The sequence below is a fragment of the Lepidochelys kempii genome, chromosome 8 (assembly GCF_965140285.1).
Source record: "Lepidochelys kempii isolate rLepKem1 chromosome 8, rLepKem1.hap1, whole genome shotgun sequence".
NCBI classification, from domain to species: domain Eukaryota; kingdom Metazoa; phylum Chordata; order Testudines; family Cheloniidae; genus Lepidochelys; species Lepidochelys kempii.
In genome coordinates, this window is record NC_136387.1 from 73,884,958 (window position 1) to 73,910,613 (window position 25,656).

General features: G+C 42.2%; 1 protein-coding gene and 1 long non-coding RNA gene across 2 annotated transcripts in view; one reads left to right on the plus strand and one right to left on the minus strand.

Annotated features, from left to right (window-relative positions):
- LOC140916068 (uncharacterized) lies at positions 1-7,041 on the minus strand. Its single transcript, XR_012160409.2, has 2 exons — positions 6,974-7,041; positions 1-801 (listed from the first exon to the last, which is right to left on the minus strand). It is a non-coding gene; the product is annotated as an uncharacterized LOC140916068 (long non-coding RNA).
- The window catches only part of GCLM (glutamate-cysteine ligase modifier subunit), a 24,696-nt gene continuing 5,278 nt past the window's right edge, over positions 6,239-25,656 (plus strand). Inside the window, exons 1-6 of the mRNA XM_073357016.2 lie at positions 6,239-6,735; positions 12,307-12,372; positions 14,495-14,579; positions 17,674-17,730; positions 20,091-20,293; positions 22,558-22,672. Coding sequence (XP_073213117.1) covers positions 6,610-6,735; positions 12,307-12,372; positions 14,495-14,579; positions 17,674-17,730; positions 20,091-20,293; positions 22,558-22,672 — 652 coding nt within the window. The 5' untranslated portion in view covers positions 6,239-6,609. The remainder of the gene's footprint in view (positions 6,736-12,306; positions 12,373-14,494; positions 14,580-17,673; positions 17,731-20,090; positions 20,294-22,557; positions 22,673-25,656) is intronic.

The following is a 25,656-nucleotide window of genomic DNA, read 5'->3' on the forward strand; positions in this document are numbered from 1 at the left end:
TATTTTGGCTTGAATAGCTTCCCCCTGTTTGTTAGTATTAATTGTGTTGAGTGTCTAATCACTATTAACTGATGACATCAAGAAGGCTGAGGTGTTGCCTATCTTGCTTCAGTCTTTACTAAAAAGTTCTTAGTTCTACTTGCCTGCTAAGAAGGAGACCTACACTTTCCTTTGTTTTTCTCTTACTATTAATGTATTTAAAGAACCTCTTGATCACACAGAATATCAGAGTTGGACGGGACCTCAAGAGGTCATCTAGTCCAACCCCCTTCTCAAAGCAGGACTAATCCACAATTTTTGCCCCAGATCCCTAAATGGCCCCCTCAAGGATTGAACTCACAACACTGGGTTCAGCAGACCAATGCTCAAACTACTGAGCTATCCTTCTTCTTCTTGCTGCTTATTTCCCTTGCTAGGTGTAATTCATTTTGTGCCTTAGTCTTTCTGATTTTGTCCTTACATGCTTGTGTCATTTTTTGTAGTCCTCCTTAGCCATTTGTCCACATTCCCACTTTTTGTAGGATTCCGTTTTCGTTTTCAGGTCATTAAAGAGCTTCTGTTGGAGCCATATTACCTTTTACTATTCTTCCTCTTTCCTTTGCATCGCAATAGTTGGAAATTGTGCCTTTAATATTGTCTCCTTGAGAAATTGCCAGGTCTCCTGAACTTCTTTATCCCTTAGCATGCAGAGCTCATGGCTGGAACTGTTTATGGCAGACACCAGCAGTCTGGCAGTGGTTTGACTTTGTTTCAATCCCATCTCTCCAAAATCTCCCTGGGTTTCTCTCTTCTTTTCTCTTCCTGGTAAAGGTAAGGGGCACAGTCAGACTAAAAATAATAGCCCACGTGGTTAGTAAAGCCTGATTTCTTAGCATTAATCTGTATTTGGTTTATTTGTACATTGCCCAGAAGCATGCTAGGCATTTCCCACAAGTAATGGGTTTGTCAGGAGAGAAGGAGCAGCACTTTTATTACTCACAACAGCACTCAGATCAGTCTGAATATGCTCAGGCTTCTGCAAACATCTAGGTTGGCATGATCAGGGCTGTAACAGCCAAAAGCAAAACCTGGTTGCTCCCATATTTGTACCATGAGATTTTCCTTACACTACTTTCCATTATGTGCTGAGGAGGGTAGCAACCCCGAGTTGAAAAGCCCTGTGGCAGGTAGAAGGAAAAGAGCGGTGCTCTGTTTCCTGCATCTAGAGATGGCAGAAGCCCAGCTGCTCCCCCTGCACGGGTTGGGGCTCTGCAGCTTCAGCAGGGAGAATACAAAACCAGATTCTGGTTGTCCTCCACAGCATGTTCCCCTGCCTAGCCAAAGGATTTTTTCATGCATATCTGCTCTGAAGCTACAGCTTCTGGGACATCAGTAACCACCACAGCCTACCTCCCCTCCTCTCCTTCTATCTCTCTCAAAGAAGGGGAGGTGTAGACTTTGTGGAAATCATCAGAGACAGTTTGGTAGAAAAAGCAGTTTTTTTTCTTATCACCAGTACTCATTAAATGATATTAATTTTTCAGGTCTAAAAATACATTCTATCAACTGCAATATTCTGAACTATTTCTGTGAGCGTTGGTACTTCACAGCAGGTACTGAGAGGAGAATGGATTTAACAAAACCAAATCCTCAACCACATCATTGCTATCAATCTCAGGAAGGCCAATGAAGAGACTTCTCTGTTATCTGCTGACAGTTATATAATAGACTATTTAGACTTTAGTGGAATAATTAAAGACGATTCAAAGAAAAAAAAATCTTGATTTCTAACTGACATTAGTCAGTTAATGAAATCACAAAGCTGGCTCTGAGGTGTAATGAGATTTTAATAATAAATGCAATTTTTGTAAATTTGGAATGCATTAAAAGAATGTTACTTTTCATTATTGAATGTTTCCCACTAGAGTAGACAGGTGGGCTGTATTCTGCATTGATTTACAACCCTATGCAACCCTAGAATTTAGCATGGAAACTTTATAAAGAAAAATATCAAAGGATAGCTCATCTGAGAAAGAACGGTTTCTATCAGAAAGGCAAAGGATTAAGAAAACCTATGGGACAAAGTTAATTGCCCGCGCAAATAGATGCAACTCCATTGAAATGTATGGAGTTGCATCCACTTGAGCCAGAGGTGAATTTGGTCCTTTGTCTTGGCCGGGCTAAATGTTCTATTTTTATATTGGGACAAAAGAAAATATCATTTTATTATTGCACTTCAAAATTAGTTAACATTTCCCCTGATAAGTGTTACTTCTGCACTCACTGTGTATGTGTGTATATAGAAGAATATAACTCAAACTTGTAAAAATAGTCAAATCAAAAATATTAGAGAATATAAAAATATTTTAAACTGTTCTTCTAGATTAGAAACAGTCCACGCCCAATGTTTTGGAATGTGGGGAGATTATGCAAATTAATTAAATTCCACTTTAACACAATACATAGGTCAGAGAAGGAAATTCCTACTAAACATACACAATTAAAATTCTATTGGTGATAGCAAAGCTATAATTTGTAGCTCAAGGTTCCCTTCAATTATAGTTACCCAGAGAAAGAAAGAAAGAAAGAAAGAAAGAAAGAAAGAAAGAAAGAAAGAAAGAAAGAAAAGCCTGATTCTAAAATTTAAAAGCAACAGTCAAACTGCCCACATTAGAATTGCTTATAGACTGATGATTCTGGAGCCTTCTGATCTCAAGTGCTGGGACACAAAGCCCTGGGGGTAAGGGATGATATATTGTTACCTAATTATAGCAATGTGTGATGTAGATTCAGAAAAAGTATTTGTAATTTATGTTTCAATTGGCTGTACTGGGTTTGGTTCAATCTGTAATGTGTCTTTACTAGTTTCCTGTTCTTCAGACTGTAAATGAGCAACTAAGCTCTCTTCTGGTGGCCATCATAGGCCTGAAAGGATAATGTGATTAAATCATGGCTATAGGCCACCAGGAAACAAGCAAGTACTGATGTAACCAGATCTGGTGCATCAGTAAGAGGTGTTTAGCCATCTAACAACATTAACTGTGTTTTCCTCCATTCTAGCTGCAGCCCATTGGAATCATTCCAAGTCTTTTACAAAACATTACTGGAGACCAACAGACAGTGATAAATATCAGCTTGCTGAAGCAAATTCCAGGTACCAGAAAGAGTTATATCCCTCCCTAGTGTACACATAAAGGGGGGGATTTATTATTCCACACATGAGAAAAACAGATTAGTGTTGATTGTGATGATCAGGAATTCTGTTTTTATAACAACTGATTTTATCATTTCTGTTTCTGAGATGCTGACATTTTCTTTTACATTTGTCTTTTATGTTTATTCATTTAGCTGGTTATTTAAAATATATTTTTGCTAGAGGTTTGTCTTATAGGAGCAGGTTTCCTTCCCAGGTACCAGCTGCAGACAACAAAAGAAGAATCCTCTTCTACTTTAGATCATATATAGTTCAATTGGACCCAATTCTGGGTTTAAATCTGGAGTACTTCCACTGAAGTCAATAAGGTTATTCTGGATTTTTATACTGAGTGTAACGGAGCAGGCCTGTTGAGTTTAGGAACATAAGAATGGCCACACTGGGTCAGACCAAAGGTCCATCCAGCCCAGTATCCTGTCTACCAACAGTGGCCAATGCCAGGTGCCCCAGACGGAGTGAACCTAACAGGTAATGATCAAGTGATCTCTCTCCTGCCATCCATCTCCACCCTCTGACAAACAGAGCCTAGGGACACCATTCCTTACCTATCCTGGCTAATAGCCATTAATGGACTTAACCTCCGTGAATTTATCCAGTTCTCTTTTAAACCCTCTTATAGTCCTAGCCTTCATAACCTCCTCAGGCAAGGAGTTCCACAGGTTGACTGGGCGCTGAGTGAAGAAGAACTTCCTTTTATTTGTTTTAAACCTGCTACTCAATTTCATTTGGTGGCCCCTAGTTCTTATATTATGGGAACAAGTAAATAACTTTTCCTTATTCACTTTCTCCACACCACTCATGATTTTATATACCTCTAGCATATCCCCCCTTAGTCTCCTCTTTTCCAAGCTGAAAAGTCCTAGCCTCTTTAATCTCTCCTCATATGGGACCCATTCCAAACCCCCAATCATTTTAGTTGCCCTTTTCTGAACCTTTTCTAATGCCAGTATATCTTTTTTGAGATGAGGGGACCACATCCGTACACAGTATTCAAGATGTGGGCGTACCATGGATTTATATCAGGGCAATAAGATATTCTCCATCTTATTCTCTATCCCTTTTTTAATGATTCCTAACATCCCATTTGCTTTTTTGACTGCTGCTGCACGCTGCATGGATGTCTTCAGAGAACTATCCACGATGACTCCAAGATCTTTCTCCTGATTAGTTGTAGCTAAATTAGCCCCCATCATATTGTATGTATAGTTGGGGTTATTTTTTCCAATGTGCATTACTTTATGTTTATCCACATTAAATTTCATTTGCCATTTTGTTGCCCAGTCACTTAGTTTTGCGAGATCTTTTTGAAGTTCTTCACAGTCTGCTTTGGTCTTAACTATCTTGAGCAGTTTAGTATCATCTGCACTTTGCCACCTCACTGTTTACCCCTTTCTCCAGATCATTTATGAATAAGTTGAATAGGATTGGTCCTAGGACTGACCCTTGGGGAACACCACTAGTTACCCCTCTCCATTCTGAAAATTTACCATTTATTCCTACCCTTTGTTCCCTGTCTTTTAACCAGTTCTCAGTTCATGAAAGGATCTTCCCTCTTATCCCATGACAACTTAATTTACTTAAGAGCCTTTAGTGAGGGACCTTGTCAAAGGCTTTCTGGAAATCTAAGTACACTATGTTCACTGGATCCCTCTTGTCCACATGTTTGTTGACCACCTCAAAGATCTCTAATAGATTAGTAAGACATGATCTCCGTTTACAGAAACCATGTTGACTTTTGCGCAACAATTTATTTTCTTCTATGCGTCTGACAATTTTATTCTTTACTATTGTTTCAACTAATTTGCCCGGTACTGATGTTAGACTTACCGGTCTGTAATTGCCAAGATCACCTCTAGAGCCCTTCTTAAATATTGGTGTTACATTAGCTATCTTCCAGTCATTGGGTACTGTAGCTGATTTAAAGGACAGGTTACAAACCATAGTTAATAGTTTTGCAATTTCACATTTGAGTTCTTTCAGAACTCTTGGGTGAATGCCATCTGGTCCCAGTGACTTGTTACTGTTAAGTTTCTCAATTAATTCCAAAACCTCCTCTAGTGATACTTCAATCTGTGACAATTCCTAAGATTTGTAATTTACAAAAGACAGCTGAGGTTTGGGAATCTCCCTAACATCCTCAGCTGTGAATACTGAAGCAAAGAATTCATTTAGTTTCTCTGCAATGACTTTATCGTCTTTAAGTGCTCCTTTTGTATCTCGATCATCCAGGGGCCCCACTTGTTGTTTAGCAGGCTTCCTGCTTCTGATGTACTTAAACAACATTTTGTTATTACCTTTTCTATTTATAACATTTACATTTAACAATATTGAAGATTTGTTTGATTTTGGTAGAATTTTACAAAAATATTTTACAGTTTTATAACACCTTTCATTTACAGAGGCTGCAGAATGCTTACAGCAGGTTGACCACTGTACCTCATTGTAAGGTTGGGCCATAGGGCTTGAGCCTGCAAGGTGCAGAGTTCTCCCAATGTTCAGCACCTTGCAGGACTACTGGGCTCTTACGATTTGCTCCTGCTCACTTTGAAGTCAAGGGTAAAACTCCCAATAACTTCATTGGGAGCCAATCTGACCCCTGCCTACAGGGATCTTTTCATCCAGTGCTAAATTGCAGACACCCCTGCAGTGAAATGCAGTTACTGGATATTTAATTTTTATCTAACAACGTTTACGGCATAACATGGTCTCCCTGGTTTTTACCCATCCAGATAGAGGTGTCTATCCAGAAACATGACGATTAAACAAATACATTAGTTTGCAGCAGCAATCCCTTAGCACGCGCGGCTGGGAAGACCACGGGGCGGAACCGCTCCGCCCCCTCGCACTGACTGTCGCCAAAGGGCGCGGCCCGCGCGGCTAGACAGTGGCACAAGAGCCCAGACGAGGGCAAAAGCTTCATGGCGTGGATGCGCATGCTCGGATGTTTTGGACATGCGCACTAACGGCAAAGGCCCACCCGCGGCGGGCTGGTTCTGCCTCTCGCCCGCTCTCTTGGTGCCAGCAGGGCCGCGCCTGAGCAGCTCGCCCCAGCCTGCCCTCGCGCCCGGACTCCGCCTCCCGGCTCCAGTCCAGCCGCAGCTCGAACTCCCTCCCCTGCGGCTGTATCACCAGCTCCCCCCGCCCCGCTCCATTGTCCCTGCGCCATGTGACCAGCCGCGGTTACAAAGCACTTTTTCCCCTTAGTCATCGCCCTCCGGAGCCCAGAGCCCGGAGCCCAGACCGCCGCCGGCAGCGGCAGTCGCAGCCCGCTCCCGCCAGCGCACGCACGCCGCCGGCTCCTCCCGGCGCCCCCAGGCGCCCCCTCACAAGCAGCCGCTGCCGGCTCCGAGTCCTTAGGAGCCGCGGGAACCTGCCGACCCCAGCGAAGGCGACCGGCGGGCGGAGTGCGGGCTCCCATGGGGACGGACAGCGGCAGAGCCAGGATTCTCCTGGACCACGCGGCCACCCTCAACCTGCAGACGGGCAACCTGCTCAACTGGGGCCGGCTGCGCAAGAAGTGCCCGTCCACCCCCAGCGAGGAGGTGAGGGGCTGCCCCGGCCGGCCTAAAGGCACCCGGCCGCCGGCCAGGCGCGGGCTCGGGCTCGGATCGGTTGGGTGGGGAAGTGTCTGTGAAATGCCCCCCTCGCCCGCACGGAGAGGGGGGGACTGGGGTATGAAGCCGCTGTCACCCCTCTCCGTTAGGGCTTGAGGTGGGTGGCAGTCACTGGGGCAGAGCTGCTGCGAGCTGTCACTTCTGGGGAAGCGGGGGGGTGGCTCACCTTCTGTAGCTTGGGAGTCAGGGCTCTAGCCTCGGGTGGTTCAAGTCCCTTCTCTGCTTGATGCAGAGGCTGGAGGAGGGACTGGAACCTGGGCGTCCCCCATCCCAGGTGCTTAGTTACAAGCTGGTAACAGACATGTAGTGAAAATGTTCCAAAGGTTTTGAAACCTAAACCCGTCGCTGGAGAAAGGACTTGTTGCCCTCTGGACAGCTCTAATGTTTCCTAAAGTGGGGTAAATTCTGCTACCTTTCTCATACTAGTACCCTATACCTCATCAGGAGTTAATTGTTGACTGAGGAAGGAGTACTTACATGAGTAAACTAGAAGGATTTGGTTCCTCTTTACCAACCAAGGATCCAAGACTCTTGAATAAGTGGGTGAACCTCAGTGGACCTGTAGCTGCCTGAGTTAGTTTTGAGTTTGGTCTATTGTGGATATTAAAGCTTATGGTACATAAATGCTGCAAATTCTCACTGAGAGCATTGCACCCTAAGGGGCATAGTACAAGCCTCCCCCAGGAATTTGGCTTGACAGGATTTACTACAGGGAGCTACAGAGAAAGGCAGGGAGTGTTGGTGCTGAAGGCTCAGCCTTGGAGGCCATGGGCCTGCTATTGTGGAAATGTGCAGGTCCTTGGGGTCTGGCACGCAAAAGGGGTCACTCCCAGGAGATTGGTTTCAGGCTGGGAGACCAGACTCTGTGACTCCATGACAGTCCATCTACTATAAAAAAAAATTTGCTACCACGTTGTGTTCTGGTCTTGCCTGTGATGTGCCTCGTGATTGTGGTATGGAATCCTATTACAGCTCTGGTCTTTACTGATACGGATCAAAGAGTACCCAGGTCTAATATCTGTTTCAAGGAAGAAGGGTGTTAACACTTTTCTAATAAGAGCCATAGTGAGACATGGTTCTCTGGAAAGGTGCTAATGAATTTTAAAATGTGCATAAAGGGGTTCAAGTAACAATACTGGAATTCGCGTAGGGAGTAGTTTTTAATTTTTTATATTTTTGGCTATAAAGTAAATAGGGCCATTTGTGCCATGCACATTATAAGAAGATGCAATAGTGCACAGTATTATGATGGTGATAGCTCTTAGGAAACTTTGATGTGTGTTTTAGTCTTGAGACGCCTCTTAATATTACAATCATTGTCCTCTTTGAAGACTAGAAGCTTATGACAGTTGTTAAAATTTTGAACACACTTCAGACTGTCTCTCCATGACTATTACCTTTGGTAGTATGTATTTGGCACTAAATTAATCCCATTAGATTACTGTGGGAGTGCCACGCTTTAGAGGTGGTGTTCATATTGCTATGGGTTTCAGATCTTATCCATGCTATGAAATACATGAAAATTATCTGAGCATTATCACAAGAAATAGTAGTGGTAGCAGCTATCTAGCAATTTGAGAATTGTTCAGTAACTACAAGGATTGTGATTTTTAGAATAGTTATATGAAAGCAACATTGGCAACTTAATTGAGCTACAGTTTTATTTTTCATAACTATTAAGATGAGATACGAGTAGACTTATAGGTAAATGCTGAAAAGGGTGCCTGGCTGGCACAGAATGTGGGTAATGAGATTATGAAACATTTTGTTTTTAAAGTTACTGGCTCTAATTGAGTTGCTGAATGACAGCTGTTCAGTGGCCTATATGTATTGAGTCTGAGGTCTCAGACCAATTCCTAGTGGATAAGTTTCTGCATCACAGCTGGCATGCTTAGTCTCAGTAGAAAGCTCAAGAACTGAGTTTATCTCTATGCTCATTATCTTCTCATTTCAGAAGTGATTCCTCCAGAAAAGAAATTGGCTGGGGGCGGAGTTTGAATAGCTTGGGAATCAGCAACCTTTGGCACGCGGCCTGCCAGGGTAAACTCCCTGGCGGGCTGGGCTGGTTTGTTTACCTGCTGTGTCTGCAGGTTCGGCTGATTGCAGCTCCCACTGGCCGTGGTTTGCTGCTCCAGGCCAATGTGGGCTGTGGGACGCAGCAGCCAGCACATCCCTCGGCCTGCACCGCTTCCCGCAGCCCCCATTGGCCTGGAGTAGTGAATTGCAGCCAGTGGGAGCTGCGATCAGCCGAACCTGCAGATGCGGCAGGTAAATAAAGTGGCCTGGCCTACCAGAAAGCTTACCCTGGCGGGCCACATGCCAAAGGTTACTGATCTCTGGTATAGCTGCTGGCCCGGTTGTGCCTTGTATGTGGAAAAATGGACTTTTGTCTTCAGGCCTGTCAGTCTAGTCTGCCTTTCATGAGCCAACAAAATATTTAAAAAGTATAAGTATTAAGTGGGAAGTATACCAGTACTGCAAAAATGCATATGGTCTGAAACTCTGGAACTGAAATAAGAACACAGAGTGATTGATGAAAATAAGGAATTAATATTGGTTGAAAGGGAAAGACTCAAGAAATCACAGGTTAGTTTTAACATGCAAGCCCAGGTAAAGCTGAACTGACACCAAAAAAGGGGACCCAGTTCATTGAAGTTGTAAACTAACGTTGGTATTGGGCCAACTTAAGCCCAAGATTTGTCTTTTATAAATAACATTTTACATAACCTGTGGTTAATATAAAGGTTACCAATAATTCCTGAGAGAGAAAATATTTTAACTTTTGTTTATAAGAATTAACTGTTCTCGGTGACTGTTAATGTTGATTGAAATCCAATAAATAAAGTGTGGAAAATTAAGTTAAATTTTAACAATGCTACTTTAATGTTCTAAGGTGCTTTTTGATTCAGATAAGAATTTGACCAAGATTTTTACAAAACGTGAGCCTCAAGTTATGAGCTGAGGAGCCCAACTTTAAAGAACCCACTTACAAAAGTGATAGCCAAAGTAAACAAACACGCTATATTATTTGAAGAAAATGTTTTTTCTTATTCCCAATTTTATTTGGCGGATGTGAGAAGATGGAAGAGTTGTTAACGAACAATATATAATATACACCTGGAGCAGTACGTTTTCTTCACCCTGAAGGAAATGGATCCTGGGTCACACCCCCTGAGTTGTGCCCGAACAGTCTCAATGCAGCCTCACTTCTTTTGTAATCACCCAGAGGCATTAATTCCTGTCTTTTGAGACTTTTGTGCAGTCTACCTGGTGCAGAATTTTTATCCTTTCTTTACTATTTCAGATGGTTATAAAACAATCTTTAGACTCTAACATTCACAAATATTCTTGTCTCTTATAATAAATTTTTACATTTGTGGATAACCACTTATACGTTTGGGGCCTGTGTCAGAATTATTATTTACGCAGGGTATTACCACAACAGTGATTTAACCATAAATTCCTTTATTAAATCCAAAGGACAAATGGTATTTATACAATTGCTCTAAACATGCCTAAAAAAGCCTAAATAATAAGCAATTTGCTACATGCAAACAGTAACATCACTTACAAGTATTTAATGAAATTACTTACAAACAGGCTAAGCCCAGGGGTTCTTAGACCCGTATTGGTTGGCTTCAGCTTGGTCTGGCAGGTATTAGCAATTAACCCTTTAAGAGTTTGCTTTTTATACCCTTCAACAAACAAGTGAAGTACTTGCCAATTATTGGACCTTTGCTAAGGTCAGATGAAGCAGTTTTTTATAATACATTAAACCAATTTATTGCACCTGGTACCCAGTCAACCATGTTTTATTTCTGTTACTTCAGCCCAAACCTTAAATAAGTTAACACACTATAAGTTTTAACACCACAATTTTCTCATGATGGCTTTCTATTTGGTCACATGCTTTAGGCCTCTTGCTCATGCTAATATCCCAACTCAATTTAAAATCATCATTCATCCAAATCTAATGTGGGCCTGTTTTCTTACAGCCTGGCTATTCAAGCTTGCAACTGTTGGTAAGATTGGGCCCTTTGTGTTCGAGTAAGTTGTCCTTAGCGACAGCAAGAAAATTGTTCATAGGATGATAGTAAATGTATGAGTATCCATACAGATTTAAAAATAACCTAAAAAGAAAAATAGGGCAGTGGCTTATAAATCAGTTGTGTACTGTACATGTCCAAGTACTGTCTTTCCAGCTCTCCACAGAATAACTGGCCTCATAGAACATTCTTGTTTAGTAATATGTTTACTAAAGCAAAGCCTGCAGTATAAAATAATGTGTAGTAATAATATAATACAGGGGCAGGCAAAGTTTTTGGCCTGAGGGCCACATTGGTTTCCAAATTTTGTATGGAAGTCTGGTTAGGGGAGGCCCCTATCCGCGCCCCCCCTCCTCTTATGGACCCCCTGTGACTCCTGTCCCATCTAACCCCCCCCTTCTTCCTGACCGTCCCCATAATCCCTGCCCCTGACTGCTCCCTGGGACCCCCGCCCCCATTCAACCCCCCTGTTCCCTACCCTCTGACAGCCCCGACCCCTATCCATACCCCTGACCAGCACCCCGAACTCCCGGTCCTCTATCCAACCCCCCCCCCCGCCCCCTTACCGTGCTGCCTGGAGCACCGGTGGCTGGCGACGCTACAACCGCGCCACCCAGAACACCAGGACAGGCAGCCGTGCTGGCCGGCTGGAGCCAACCATGCCACCGCCCAGCACAGAACTGGCGGCGCGGTGAGTTGAGGCTGCGGGGGAGGGGGAATGGCAGGGGAGGGGCTGGGGGATAGCCAGCTGGGCAGGAGGGTCCCGCGGGCCATAGTTTGCCCACCTCTGATATAATATGATCCGTGTAGTTGTGTGATCACTATCCTAGTCAGTTTAATGCTGCATCTGTGATCTCAGGGAAAGTGTTACTGAAAGGTAGGATCCTAATTCTAGTCTCTTTGATGACAGATGATCTAGGAGCACTGGCAGTATTAAAAAAAAAAAAATGCAGTTAGTAAATGCTAGAAGAGAGGAAAAACATTTCCTGTGTGGAAATGGACACCTAATGAATGGTTTATGACTGATCTTGATGCTCTGATTCCAGCATTGCAATATAGTGCTCTTCTAATGTCTGATTAAATTGTTACCTTAGACAAGATTTTTATTGTCTTAGAGGAAGATACTCTTTCTTTGCTGAAAGACTGAGATTTCAGAAGTGCTTTTAGGTTAAGGCAGCACTGACCTGAAAAGTTTATGAAGTGCAGTACCCTCCACTACTGACCAACTCTTGGTAAAAGAGGAGTGAGACTAGCACATGTAAGCAGAACCAAACTAACTTGTACAAGCGACCAACAGAACTTTGAAGTAAAAATCTTTTCTGTGCCTTTGTGGATAGCATCCTTGGCCCTTTTCTCTCAATCAGCTCCTCTAACTTTCATATAAACATGTTTTGCCTGTGCAATTGTAGCATAACTCTTAAATATGAATTAATAATATAATGTTGTTTTATAGCTACGTGACTGCATTCAAAAAACGCTGAATGAATGGAGCTCAAAGATCAGCCTCGATCTAAACCAGGTGAGGGGTCTATCGTTTCTTTGCAAATAGAATTTAACTAATCAAATATTTTCCCTTTGTCACAACATAGCTCAGTGGTTTGAGCATTGGCCTGCCAAACCCAGGGTTGTGAGTTCAATCCTTGAGGGGACCATTTAGGGAACTGGGGCAAAAATTGGGGATTGGTCCTGCTTTGAGCAGGGGGTTGGACTAGATGACCTCCTGAGGTCCCTTCCAACCCTGATATTCTATTCTACGAACTTGGTTCAGTACTTGTGAAATTAAATAAGTTACTGGAAAGACAAATATTGCTTTTGATAGTTTAATCTATGTTGTTCTACAGAAGTAAGACTTAATCAGCATAAAGTCCTGGCTAACAAACAAGATTTGTCATTACATACAAATCTCAGATAGTACAGCTCATCTTGAAAATTAATTGCGGCATATGCAAACATGGTGGAGTTTGAGTTATAGATCTATTTTGTGAGGTCATGCAGACTAAACAGTTGGGCCTGGCCACTGTTTGTAAGGGAGTTCTCTCTAAGTGAAATGTTAGAATAATACAGGATGAGTTGCTGATGATTCAGAAGTGACACTTTTCGTTTGAGGTGCCAACTTTCAGATAACACATGAAACTAAGATCCTGACCACTTGACGATATTGAAGATCCTGTGGCTTTTTGTATGGTCACATTTCAATATTAGAGCCCACCTACTAAAATTTGGAAATAAAAAAGATAAAATGATATTGCATGTTTTGTTTTGATCCATGAATCATGTTAGGATACACTTTTATTTACAAAAAAGTTCCCTGCAGTTTTTTAACAAAGATTACTCTGAGTTTCGGATAGAACTAGGGATAAAATCTCTTTTCTCGCTAATGATACCGTCTTGCACCTTCCTACATTTCCTGGTGCACACACTCCTAGTTTTCTCTTCCTCCTGCCCATTCTCAAGTAGATGTGGAGCAATGAATTGCATTGAAAAGAAATATTTGTGATTAATTATATTTTTGTCATTTTTCATAACTGAAGGTGTCAGCCTCATCAGAGGCTAGGGCATGGAACTGTCTAGTTCATCAAAGCTCGCAAAGAGTTCCTTTCTCTCTCAAAATAGCTGTCATTTCCCATTGCTTTCAGTGAGAGTAGAGACAAGCTGTACTTATGTTAGTGGCCTGTACTGTCCGGAGGCAGTGAAACTCTGTCCCGTGGAGAACGATGAGAGAGAGATGGTTTTATCAAAATGGCCATCAACTGAGAGCAGCTTTGGATACAGTCCCATTTAGAACAATGGGAAATAGCAGCCATTTTGAAAGAGAGCAATTTGTCAAATTCTCCAAAAGAACATTATCCATCCTGTGCTGAAGGAGAAACTTTCAGTTATGAAGTATAACTGGAGGGACAAAATGAATCCCCCTATTCCTTTCTTCAAATGTAGTTGATATATTAGGTTTCAGTAAGTTTTTTGGAACCTCAAAAGTACCTCTGTATTTGAGGGCAGAGACAAACCTGGTCATGTAACTCTGGCTTGGTCTACATTTAAGTTGGGTTGACCCAGCAATGGCAACCTAACCTCCAGGGCAGATGTGGCTGTACTGATGGAAGAATTTTTCTGTCAACTTAGCTACCACCATTCAGAGAGAGGGATTACCTACAGCAATGGAAAAAAGTAGTGGTTCTCAATCTGTTTACCATTGTGGGCCACGTCCAATACTACCTGTATGGCCCTGAGGACGTTGCATGAGCTGCAGCTGTGTGCTGATTGGGCCGCAAGTGGCCCATGGGCTACGTACAGGTTGAAAATCACTGGAAAAAATCCATTCAGTTGCTACAGAAAACATCTACATAAAGGTGCTACAACAGAACACCTGCAGTGCTGCAGCAGTGCTGCTGAAGTGCCTGTACTGTAGATGTGGCCTTTCTCTTACCTGTTACCTGCTCCTTCTCTGCTCTGGCGTTGGAGTAGGCTGGGCCCCTCTAAAGTGTGGAAGGACTAGGTTACTTCCTTTATAGTGTTTTATGCTTTTTTTTTTTTTTTTTGATCCTGGTATAAGGCTTTTGTTGTAACAGTTAATGAATTCTTCAGAGGATTATTAACTCTCTAATATTGACAAACTGCTCCTAAATGTTATGTATTTTCTGCAGGAAATGCCAGATGTCCTGGAATGTATTGTAGATCAAGCAATGGAGAAGATAAATCCTGAAGAAAGGGAAGAATTGAAAGTGTCAGGTAAGGAATGAAAAAATGTACTCTTGCTTTGCAGAATATACTTTACATTTAGGGAACTTAAAAGAACTAAATAGTTTGCTCTGGCTAGCAGGCTTGTTCACTTGGGTTTGATAGCAGGATCTGTTCAGTGGGAGCAGGGCTTGTGACTTAAGTTTCTTCATTAATATTTAATTAAATAGGGAAGGGTGTTTTGGGGATGGGAAGAGGAGGAAAAGAGGAGAGAGGAAAAAAAATCTGCAAAAGGACATACTGAGTAACCTGATGAGACAGCATGGTTGAGAGTACGTCTGCACAGGATAAAAAAAACAATGAGTGGCCCAGGTCCGCTGACTTGGGCTTGTGGAGCTTAGGTTCTGGGTGTGAAAAATTGCTGTGTAGAGGTTCAGGCTCGGACTGGAGCCCAAGCTCTGGGGCTCTGAGAGGATGGAGGATCCCAAAGCTTGGGCTCCTGCCCAACATCTGCACAGCAATGTTTAGCCCCCTGAGCTCAAGCCCTGTGAGTGACCCAGGCCAGCTGCAGCCATGCTCCAGGGGTTTTTATCCCCATGTAGATATACAGTGAGATTCAAAATACTAGAGTTCCATTCCCATCTTTTTGATTCACTTTGGACAAGTCATTTGATTTCTCTGTCTCAGGCCAGGCCATGTCGACTTGGGCAAACTGTACTGATTTAACAAAATTGGTTTAGAAATGCATTTAGCTAAATGGGTGCAACTTCCTGCTAAACATTCTTAGGCTGGTGAGATTAGCATTCATGTAACTAAATTGATATAGGGTATGTGGGATAGAACTCCTCCAACAATCCTTAGCAGCTGGAACAGTCTTTGGGTCTGTTGCAGCAAGGGGCTGGTGTACATGTAGCTTGAGCAGCAGTTGAACTAAATTCTTAGGCCTGGTCTGTGCTAGGAAGTTAGGTTGGTATAACTGTGTTACTCAGGGGGTGTGAAAAATTCACACCTTTGAATGATACAGTACAGACAGTGCTAGGTCAATGGGAGAATTCTGCCTCTTGGGGAGTACCTACTCTGATGGGAAATCTCCACCTTTCCCCACCTAGGTGGTGTAGTTAACCTCTTCACTGAGGAGCTGAAGAGGTTTATATGTAGACATACTCTTAGTTTTTAACGAACTGAGGCTTGGTCTAGCCTACAGAGTTAGGGCGACATAAGGCAGCTTATGTTTACCTAATTATGTCAGTGTCTATGCTAGAATGCTGCTTCTGCTGTAATAAGTGGCCTGCTACACTGACATAATAACTTCACCTCTGCAAGAGGTGTAGCACTTACGTGGATGTAGTTAGGATGACGCAGTGTCCCTGTAGAGACTGCGTCACTCACATTGCTGTCATTCTTGTCAGGTTCATGGCTGCTATTGTCTCTACTTTGCAAGGGGGGAGAGGCTCACAGCTGGTTCCCTGAAATTGGCAATAATATTAATTTCACTTCTCCTAGGCTCCCTTGTTGTGAATTTGAGCCTGGTACCAGGCTCACAACTGCCTCTCCTCCAGCTATTAGTCCAGTGCCAGACTCACAGCTGGATCCTGACCTCAGACTGACAGATTGAACTGTGAGCCCAGCCTAGTTGATCAATTTCAAAGCAGGAGGCCTATCAGCAGTGAAATTGACATTCTTGTTAATTTCAGGGCTCCAGCTTTGAGTTCCTGCTCCTTTGATCTAAGGCAGCCATGAAATTGGCAATAATGTAAATTTCACTTGTGGCAGGCACCATGCTGTGAAATTGCACCTCTGCCAGGGTCACAGCGCTGGCTGTTACCTCAGGGTAGGTGGGTGCTCCAGCTATGAACCCCACACTCAGCTGTCAGTGTCCTACAATGCCCCACTTCAGTCAGTGCAGGTGCTCCTGGTAAGGATGCACACCACCGGCAGAAGGAGGGTAGTGTGGACACCAACCTAATAAGCTGACCTAATTTTTGTAGTGTCGACAAGCACTAAGCTAAATCAGCGTAAGGCACTCTTAGACCAGTTTGAGAGCCCACACCAGTGAGTTGCAGTTTCTAAATGGATTTAGTTAAATTGGTGCTCAAACTGAATAAGCTAGTTCTTAAGGAAGCTTTGAGGCTTCCCTACATTGCACTGGGGATAAAGTGGCTCCTGGCATCTCTGAGGATTGTTGGGGAGCATAACAGTGGCATAAAGGCTTCTGTTCCTAGCTTCGCTAGACCCAAGGTTCTGTCTGTATCTCTTTTTTTTTAAGTGTGTGAGTGTACATAATATTTATATTGATAACCTCATGGGCAGTCCAAGGATAAATCTTCAGATAGTTATAGAAAGAACCCATGTGCTGTTGTTACAAGCAGAATATCCATAAATGTTACCCTTTGGTGCCTGATAAGCCAAATGACAGCAGTACAAAGTTTCATATCTTTATTTAAGATGAGTCAGAATTTGTCTGCTGTTCACTGAAAAGACCTGCATTAACATGTTTAGATACTCTGTACAGCTTTTAATTACTCCACCTTCCCCAAGCAGATTTTAAATGCTTTTTTGCAAACCTTTGCCTCCTTTTTCCTTTAACATTAGGGTTGTCCAAAAAATAACTAATAAATCCTGTAATTAATGAATAACACTGGAGGCACAATTCTATTATAATGATCTATCCAGTGGAATACGATGAATTTGAAGGGAGGAAGGTCAAACTATAGAGATGTTAAATTTTGAGCCTCAGTAAGTTGGGGAGGGAGGTCTGTTGGTTCTATGAGGTTAACTGTTTTAAAAACAAACTTGTCATTATCATTGTTGCTTAAAGTACCAAAACACTTACATCTCTGTTTCACCTGTGCAAGAGACTACCCTTATTAGGTAACCTCCTGTCTTAGGAGACTTCTGAAGATATCTCAGAAACATATTAACTACAGTTCTGTTTCACCTTTTAGAACACCACTTTTAAACATCTTTCAATTCCTTAAGAAGCTAACATGTGTCCTAAGTACTCTTTATTAGTTCTTGCCAAAATGTAAGATTGATACAATGCTAGTACATAGCTGGAAATGTAACTGCTCTGTGCGTTTTACTGTATATTCTCTAACAGCTGGAGCTGGTTTTAGTTATTAACTCACATTTCTTTGGTGTGCAGCAAAACTGTTCATCGCAGGATCAAACTCTTCTTCAATCAGAGATGCAGTTGATATGGGTAAGTGCAAAACTGAAATTGTGTGCAACGCTTTCTACTTTCTGATTGTTACAAAAATTCTTCAATTTGTAATACTTGGGTTTTAGGTTGTCTTCCTCTGTGCTGAAGAGGGGAATTTTACATTGCCTTGATTTATTCTGCAATTTCTCTACCAATTGTAATACTCTTAAGGTGATTGGGGGGGGGCACTGGATGTAGGGGTGAGACTCAGTGCGGTGGGGGTTCAGGTACTGGGGGCTCAGTGGTGTGGAAGGGTGAGCCTCTCAAAATGGCCAAAATTACTAAATTAAGGTCTAATTTATATGTTGGTTCAGTTCATAGTAATAGATTAAATATAATATAGACTCTTAGATCCCGAAATTTCAACTGGATCAGTGTGCGCAGCCCCTTGTTCTGGTAGGTACAAGAGCCCACCTTTGTGGATCTAATTGTAGGAGTAAAGTCTTCTTTTACCAAATTAATTAAAAAAACCAAAACTGTTTGGCATAAGGTGTGTAATTAGTTCTGTTTTCTGATGCTGAGGTGATTTTTGAAACAGTAAATGTTCTCCAATTTTAATTTGTTCTCTGCCTGCTTCTGAACACTGTAGAAACTGCAGTATTGATATCTCACATTCTATATGATGCTTGTTTCAGCAGTGTAACATTAATGCTGCAACAGCAAATTAAAAATATTTATTTTATTAAAAGCTAATGTAATGCTAATAATAGGTGTTATATTGACAGTATCTGTCTGAAGTTTTGTTCTTCCAAAGAGGAGCTAAGCATGTACCACAAATTCTTAAAGGAAGTAAGTAAGAACACTGACCTTTTTACCACCTTGAAAGTTCATTGGGTTTGAAGGATTCCTGAGGGTCAGAAAATGTCTGTTCTCTTGTCTTTTGATTCTTAAAATGTATTTGACAAATGTGTGTGAAAATCCTGGAATCGCTTGTAAAAGCATTAAAGGGGTTAGAGATCAGGTATAGATGAAAATTACAAATCAGAAATGGATTGAGTAAAGAACAGATATACTACTTCCGTTACAGTATTCTTGTCAGTTGCCCCCTTCCAGTCACTTATGTAAATGAGATTTCAAAGTCACTTTCAGTTTTAATATAGTTTTTTTATATTTCGACTATTGACAGATTCTGCTCTGCTAATGTACAAAGCAAACTAGAATAATGTACATAATGAATCTAATTCAAATTACACCTTTCCTGTTGGACCATGTCCTCTTCCAAATCTATCTTAATTTGGGCAAGTCAGCAGAGGGTGGAAAGATGTCACTTTGAGGATACATCTACACTGAGTTAGGGGTGTGATTCCTAACTCATGTAGATATGCTTGTGCTAGCTCTCTTTGAGCTAGCATGGTCAAAATAGTAGTGTAACTGCAAAGCACGGGCAGCAGTGAGGATTGTCACAAGCTATATGTGCTGAGTACATACCCCAGGGTTCAAGCAGGTTTGTACGCGGCACGGCTAGCCGTGCCGCTGCCCATGCTACTACACTACTATTTTTAGCATGTGTTCGATGGGAGCTAGCGTAAATATGTCTACATGAGCTGAGAATCACACCCATAGCTCATAGTGTAGACGTATGCTGATAGCATGCCAGATGACCATGAGTTTGTTAGCAACAAAAGGAAAATGAGATTTACCTTTGTGCCTCATTTCACTATGTATATGTTTCAATTCACTATGTAATTTATAAGACTTTCAGATATGCACTTAACACATAATTCAGGGAGATGCGTGGGTGGCCTACCAGTTTACGTTGATTTAATTTCATTCATGTTTATCTCAGAAGCCTCTCATAACTTGGATAACCTTTACAACCTTTATGATGTCCCAAACTTTGCCACAATCTTACTTATCACAATCATGTTAAGTCCAGATCCATTCTGTTCAGTATTGGTTTTCAATTAACTCCTGAGTCACAGTGGCATGTGAATAGCCCTTCTCAGTGTTTCTTCATGGTCCTTTACCAGTGCTTGGGCAACTGTGGAGGGGGAGGTTATAGACTAGAACAAGAGGTCAAGAATGCAACCATTAATGAGGATGATATAAATCAGCCAATCTTGATGTAAAATCAAAGATGTTAATATCAAAAAAGGAATAGAGAGCTACAGACTCTGTTCAAGAAGTTGTTTTTCACCACAAGATTGTATCTGAAATTCAGTTTTCAGCTCTGTATTTGATTCTTAACTGAATTTCTTTATCTAGCTACTGTCCTTGGGTACAAAGATTCTTTGAAACTCTCAAATGGTGATTCAGAAATGAAAGTGGCGTAAAGCTGAGTTTTTGAAAGATATCTTGTCATGCTTATTGTTTATCATCTTATCTCAGATTGATTTTTTTTCTTTTCTTTTTTTCCACAGCATGTTCTGCCCTTGGGGTTACCCAATTAGATTCTGTGATCATTGCTCCACCTCCTATTGAAGATGGAATTAATCTTTCTTTGGAGTATTTACAGCCTTACTGGGGAGAACTTGAGAACTTAGTTCAACACAAAAAGATTGTTGCCATAGGTACCTCTGATCTAGATAAAACACTGTTAGAGCAACTGTACCTGTGGTCACAGGTAAGGACAGACTATTCAACCATAGTAACTCTGAGGCGTGGTTTTTACTATTGTTTCCTTGGTATGCCACATATCCAGTTAAACAATAGAAAAATGACTTTCATTTTAAAATTAAGATACTGATTACGCTAATCTGTTTGTCAAAGATATATTGGAAAGCAAAGGATTTGAGTTTTGAAGATTTTTGTAATTGATTACAAATTAGAAGTGTAAATAGTGCTATTTTTTAATTAAAACTCTTCAATTTTAATCCAATTTTTAAAAAAGAAATCACCTTACTCCTGAGGCAATTCTGCACCAAAAAAAATTCTGCACCCAATATTTTAAAATTCTGCATATTTTATTGGTCAATAAATAAATGTGGAGGCTCCAGCATGGCAATGGGGAGCAGGGAGGTGGGAGATCACACTGCAGCAGTCTCTCCACCCCTCCCCCACACCCCCCAAACATGGACTCAGCGGTGAGGCTGCACCCGACCCTAATACAGCACATGAGCCAGGCCTGGCCCGGAAACACCCCAGGGCCCTGCCCCTCCAGGCCACGCACACCAAGATAGCATGGTGTGAGTGCAGGGGTGGGGCTTAGGGAGGGTCCGGGTGCGGGGGGGGGGGGGTTCTGGATGAATTGGGGGTAGGGTGCAGCGGGAGGTGATGGGGGGGCACTGGATGCAGGGGTGAGACAGTGCAGTGGGGGTTCAGGTACTGGGGGCTCAGTGGTGTGGAGGGGTGAGGCTCGGCAGAAGAGTCTGGGTATAGGGTGGTCTGGATGCATGGGGGTTGGGCAGGCGGGGAAGCAGCTCCCTGTACAGTGACCCCTCACCCTGTGGCTGAGGAGTAATGGGGACAGGAAGCGGGGGTAGGGTGGGTGGAGCTTCCTGGCTCCGGGGGAGGTTTCTGGGGGTCGGTCTGACTCAGCCTTGCAGGGAAAGAGGAAGGTCCCATCCTGCCCAGCCCAGCAGAGACTGGCAGCTGAGCCGCTAGCACGGTAGGAGCCACTGGACAGGGCGTCCCCAGCTGCCTCCCCTTCCTTCCCCCCCACTCCTCTGCAGTGATTTACCTTTATTGGCGGCTGCTCTAGGAACTTGAAATGATGTGCCCGTGCTGCTAGGGAGGGGCACGTGACCACTCCTGCAGCTTCCCTTTGCTTTTCTGTCAGCGGGCATTTTTCTGTGGGGAAGTAAAGAAATCTGCAGGGGACGTGAATTCTGCATGTGTGCAGTGGCACAGATTTCTCCCAGGAATATTACCTGAATCTTTACATTTTTTAACCTCTATTTGGATACAATTCCTTTCCTTTCAGGAAGATATCATTAGAATACCAAGCTTATCTGTAAAGGCTAGGCAGATTGTGTGTCCTCCTGCACACGGATCAAACAGTGGGAACTGTTCTTTGTGCAATGTAACTGACCTTCTCGCAGAGACTGAATGTCCCTTCCATAACATTCAAATCATGCAAGTCTCCATTTATCTGTGCCATCTGCTTGTTATTGAGCTGATTACATTCTAATCATACTAATATTAGTGTATGTAAACTGTTCGTTTGTTCAGAATCCTCCAAGCTCTGTAAAAGTGATATAAATTAATAACTATGGATCCTTATGGCTCCTGAAAAGAGTCTTGATTTGTACTGTTTTTGCTGTCTTACTTAAGTAAAGTGGAGGGGGGAGGGAATCTTACTCTGGCCAGTAATGTTCCTACATCATGAATATGTGTACTCTTTATTTGTGAGAGCCTGATCCAAAGTCATTGAATTCAATGGAGAAAAATCCCTTTCACTTCAGTGGGTTTTGGATTAGGCCACTAATTGGATGTGTGGATAGCTGCAAATTTATATCCACAGGAAGAATGAAAATTAATTATGTATTGCATTATTTGTAGTCTAGTGTTTTTCTTTTAGAACTAGCATCCTGTTTTACTGGAAACAAAGGGCTGCTGATATTCTTGACCACAATAGACAAGAAACCAAACATTATTCATTATGCACAGCCTACTGAAGTGAGACCCCATCATCATTCTGGGCCTTATGTTGCAAGGAGATGAGTTCAATCACTACAGCCAATAGGACTTGTGTGCTCAACAGCATCTTGCAGGATCAGGCTTGGGCTTTGTTCAGTTTTTGGTGTTTAAAACAAGGTTCAAGTCAAAATGCTCAAAATAATGATACAGAGCAGATTTTATTCAACAGTAAAGGATGCTTATACATGTCTAAAGTAGAAGTAACATATTAATGTGACTTTCCATCTGAAGGATATCTCTCTCTTTCAGGTGAAACCAAATAGTAACCAGGTAAATTTAGCTTCCTGTTGTGTGATGCCACCTGACCTCACAGCATTTGCAAAACAATTTGACATCCAGCTGTTGACTCATAACGATCCAAAAGGTAAGGCTGTAGTTGAACTTACTTGACAAAATTAACAAAAACCTTCTGAATAAAGTAATTTTGAACATGACTGGGTATAATCTTAATTTGAGTGCAAACTTTTTTTTACCTTTAAAGCCCTGTGCATTGGATTCAGTTGTATATCGCTATATCATTTCTTTTCTATATCAAGTTCTTATGTGCTTGCCTTAATAAGAAAAAAAATAAAAGCAATCCTACAACAGGACTTCTGGGATATTGTAATCGGAAAACAATAAAGCAGTGGGAAGGGATGCCTTATCTAAAAGTATTGTGTACTGTACCATGTTTAAAATCTAGGGTTTATTAATTCCAGCAAAGCATGTAGTCTCTCAAGTGTCATTCTGTACCCTTCAGAACAATGAAAGACATGGGAAGAGCTTCACGCAGAAGCTTGCAATGAAAAAGCTTTTATAGCAACATACCGCTGGTTAATCTGAAATAGTATGTTTGAATGTAGAGGATGAGAGAGCCCTGTTTAACCTGTAATGTCATTTAAAGTTTGACAGTGTTTTTTAATATCTGTGATGACATGGTGACATAATTACTACATTATAGTAGAATCACAGTTTCTCGTCTGGGTTCCAAAATCATCCTGATGTGCCATCTCCTCAGAATGCTGTTATAAAATAATCATCTTAAAATATTAATTTGGTTCTTCTTGAATCTGGACTAATCTCTTTCACCCTGTTAGCATCTAAACAAATACATTGCTGGAACTGTAAACTAAAAGAACTTGGACAAGATATTTTGTTTCATTTCCTCAATTTAACTAAAATGGCTGTAGGCAAAAGTGTAGTAGAGATCAATTTTTTTCTAGTAAGGTACTTATTTGTGTGTTTAATCACCTGGTGAGTCTTGCTAAGAAAAATGTGTCCAACAGAATGAAACTTTAAGGTCTTATTAAATATGATCTAAATTATTATATACTGTACCTGGATGAAGCTTGATTTGGAAGTGAATGAGACTTTGTAGGAGAATTCAGAAAACTGCCTGGCCATTTACAACTGTCAGTACATTTTGAGCAATGGATATCATAGAATATCAGGGTTGGAAGGGACCTCAGGAGGTCATCTAGTCCAACCCCCTGCTCAAAAGCAGGACCCATACCCAATTAAATCATCCCAGCCAGGGCTTTGTCAAGCCTGACCTTAAAAACTTCTAAGAAAGGAGATTCCACCACGTCCCTAGGCAATGCATTCCAGTGTTTCACCACCCTCCTAGTGAAAAAGTTTTTCCTAATATCCAACCTAAACCTCCCCCACTGCAACTTGAGACCATTACTCCTTGTCCTGTCCTCTTCCACCACTGAGAATAGTCTAGAACCATCCTCTCTGGAACTACCTCTCAAGTAGTTGAAAGCAGCTATCAAATCCCCCCTCGTTCTTCTCTTCTGCAGACTAAACAATCCCAGTTCCCTCAGCCTCTCCTCATAACTCATGTGTTCCAGACCCCTAATCATTTTTGTTGCCCTTCGCTGGACTCTCTCCAATTTATCCACATCCTTCTTGTAGTGTGGGGCCCAAAACTGGACACAGTACTCCAGATGAGGCCTCACCAATGTCGAATAGAGGGGGACGATCACGTCCCTTGATCTGCTCGCTATGCCCCTACTTATACATCCCAAAATGTCATTAGCCTTCTTGGCAACAAGGGCACACTGCTGGCTCATATCCAGCTTCTCGTCCACTGTCACCCCTAGGTCCTTTTCCGCAGAACTGCTGCCTAGCCATTCGGTCCCTAGTCTGTAGCTGTGCATTGGGTTCTTCCGTCCTAAGTGCAGGACCCTGCACTTATCCTTATTGAACCTCATCAGATTTCTTTTGGCCCAATCCTCCAATTTGTCTAGGTCCCTCTGTATCCTATCCCTGCCCTCCAGCGTATCTACCACTCCTCCCAGTTTAGTATCATCCGCAAATTTGCTGAGAGTGCAATCCACACCATCCTCCAGATCATTTATGAAGATATTGAACAAAAACGGCCCCAGGGCCGACCCCTGGGGCACTCCACTTGACACCGGCTGCCAACTAGACATGAAGCCATTGATCACTACCTGTTGAGCCCGACAATCTAGCCAACTTTCTACCCACCTTATAGTGCATTCATCCAGCCCATACTTCCTTAACTTGCTGACAAGAATACTGTGGGAGACGGTGTCAAAAGCTTTGCTAAAGTCAAGATACAATACATCCACTGCTTTCCCTTCATCCACAGAACCAGTAATCTCATCATAGAAGGCGATTAGATTAGTCAGGCATGACCTTCCCTTGGTGAATCCATGCTGACTGTTCCTGATCACTTTCCTCTCATGTAAGTGCTTCAGGATTGATTCTTTGAGGACCTGCTCCATGATTTTTCCAGGGACTGAAGTGAGGCTTACTGGCCTGTAGTTCCCAGGATCATCCTCCTTCCCTTTTTTAAAGATTGGCACTACATTAGCCTTTTTCCAGTCATCCGGGACTTCCCCCATTCGCCACAAGTTTTCAAAGATAATGGCCCATGGCTCTGCAATCACAGCCGCCAGTTCCTTTAGCACTCTCGGATGCAACTCATCTGGCCCCATGGACTTGTGCACGTCCAGTTTTTCTAAATAGTCCCTAACCACCTCTTTCTCCACAGAGGGCTGGCCATCTATTCCCCATGTTGTGATGCCCAGCATAAGATGCTATTCGTTAATTTTTAAATAGTAAGAATTAACTAATACTTCTGCTTCTGAATTTGTTTGATTGCTTATGTAAACTGTAAAATCCAAATCTTCAGCTCTTTTTTTGTTGCCTTGCAAGGGAACCTGTTTTTGCAAGTAGCTTTGGCTTTCATGCAGGTGCAGGTCAGATATAATGCAGCGGTAGCAAGTTCAACCTGTGGAGGATAATGGAGAAAGGGTATAGTTTCCACCACTATTTAAGGAATCTCCCATCTTCTTATTCAGAGACTGAGTTGATAAATTATAGCTTCCTGGGCTACAT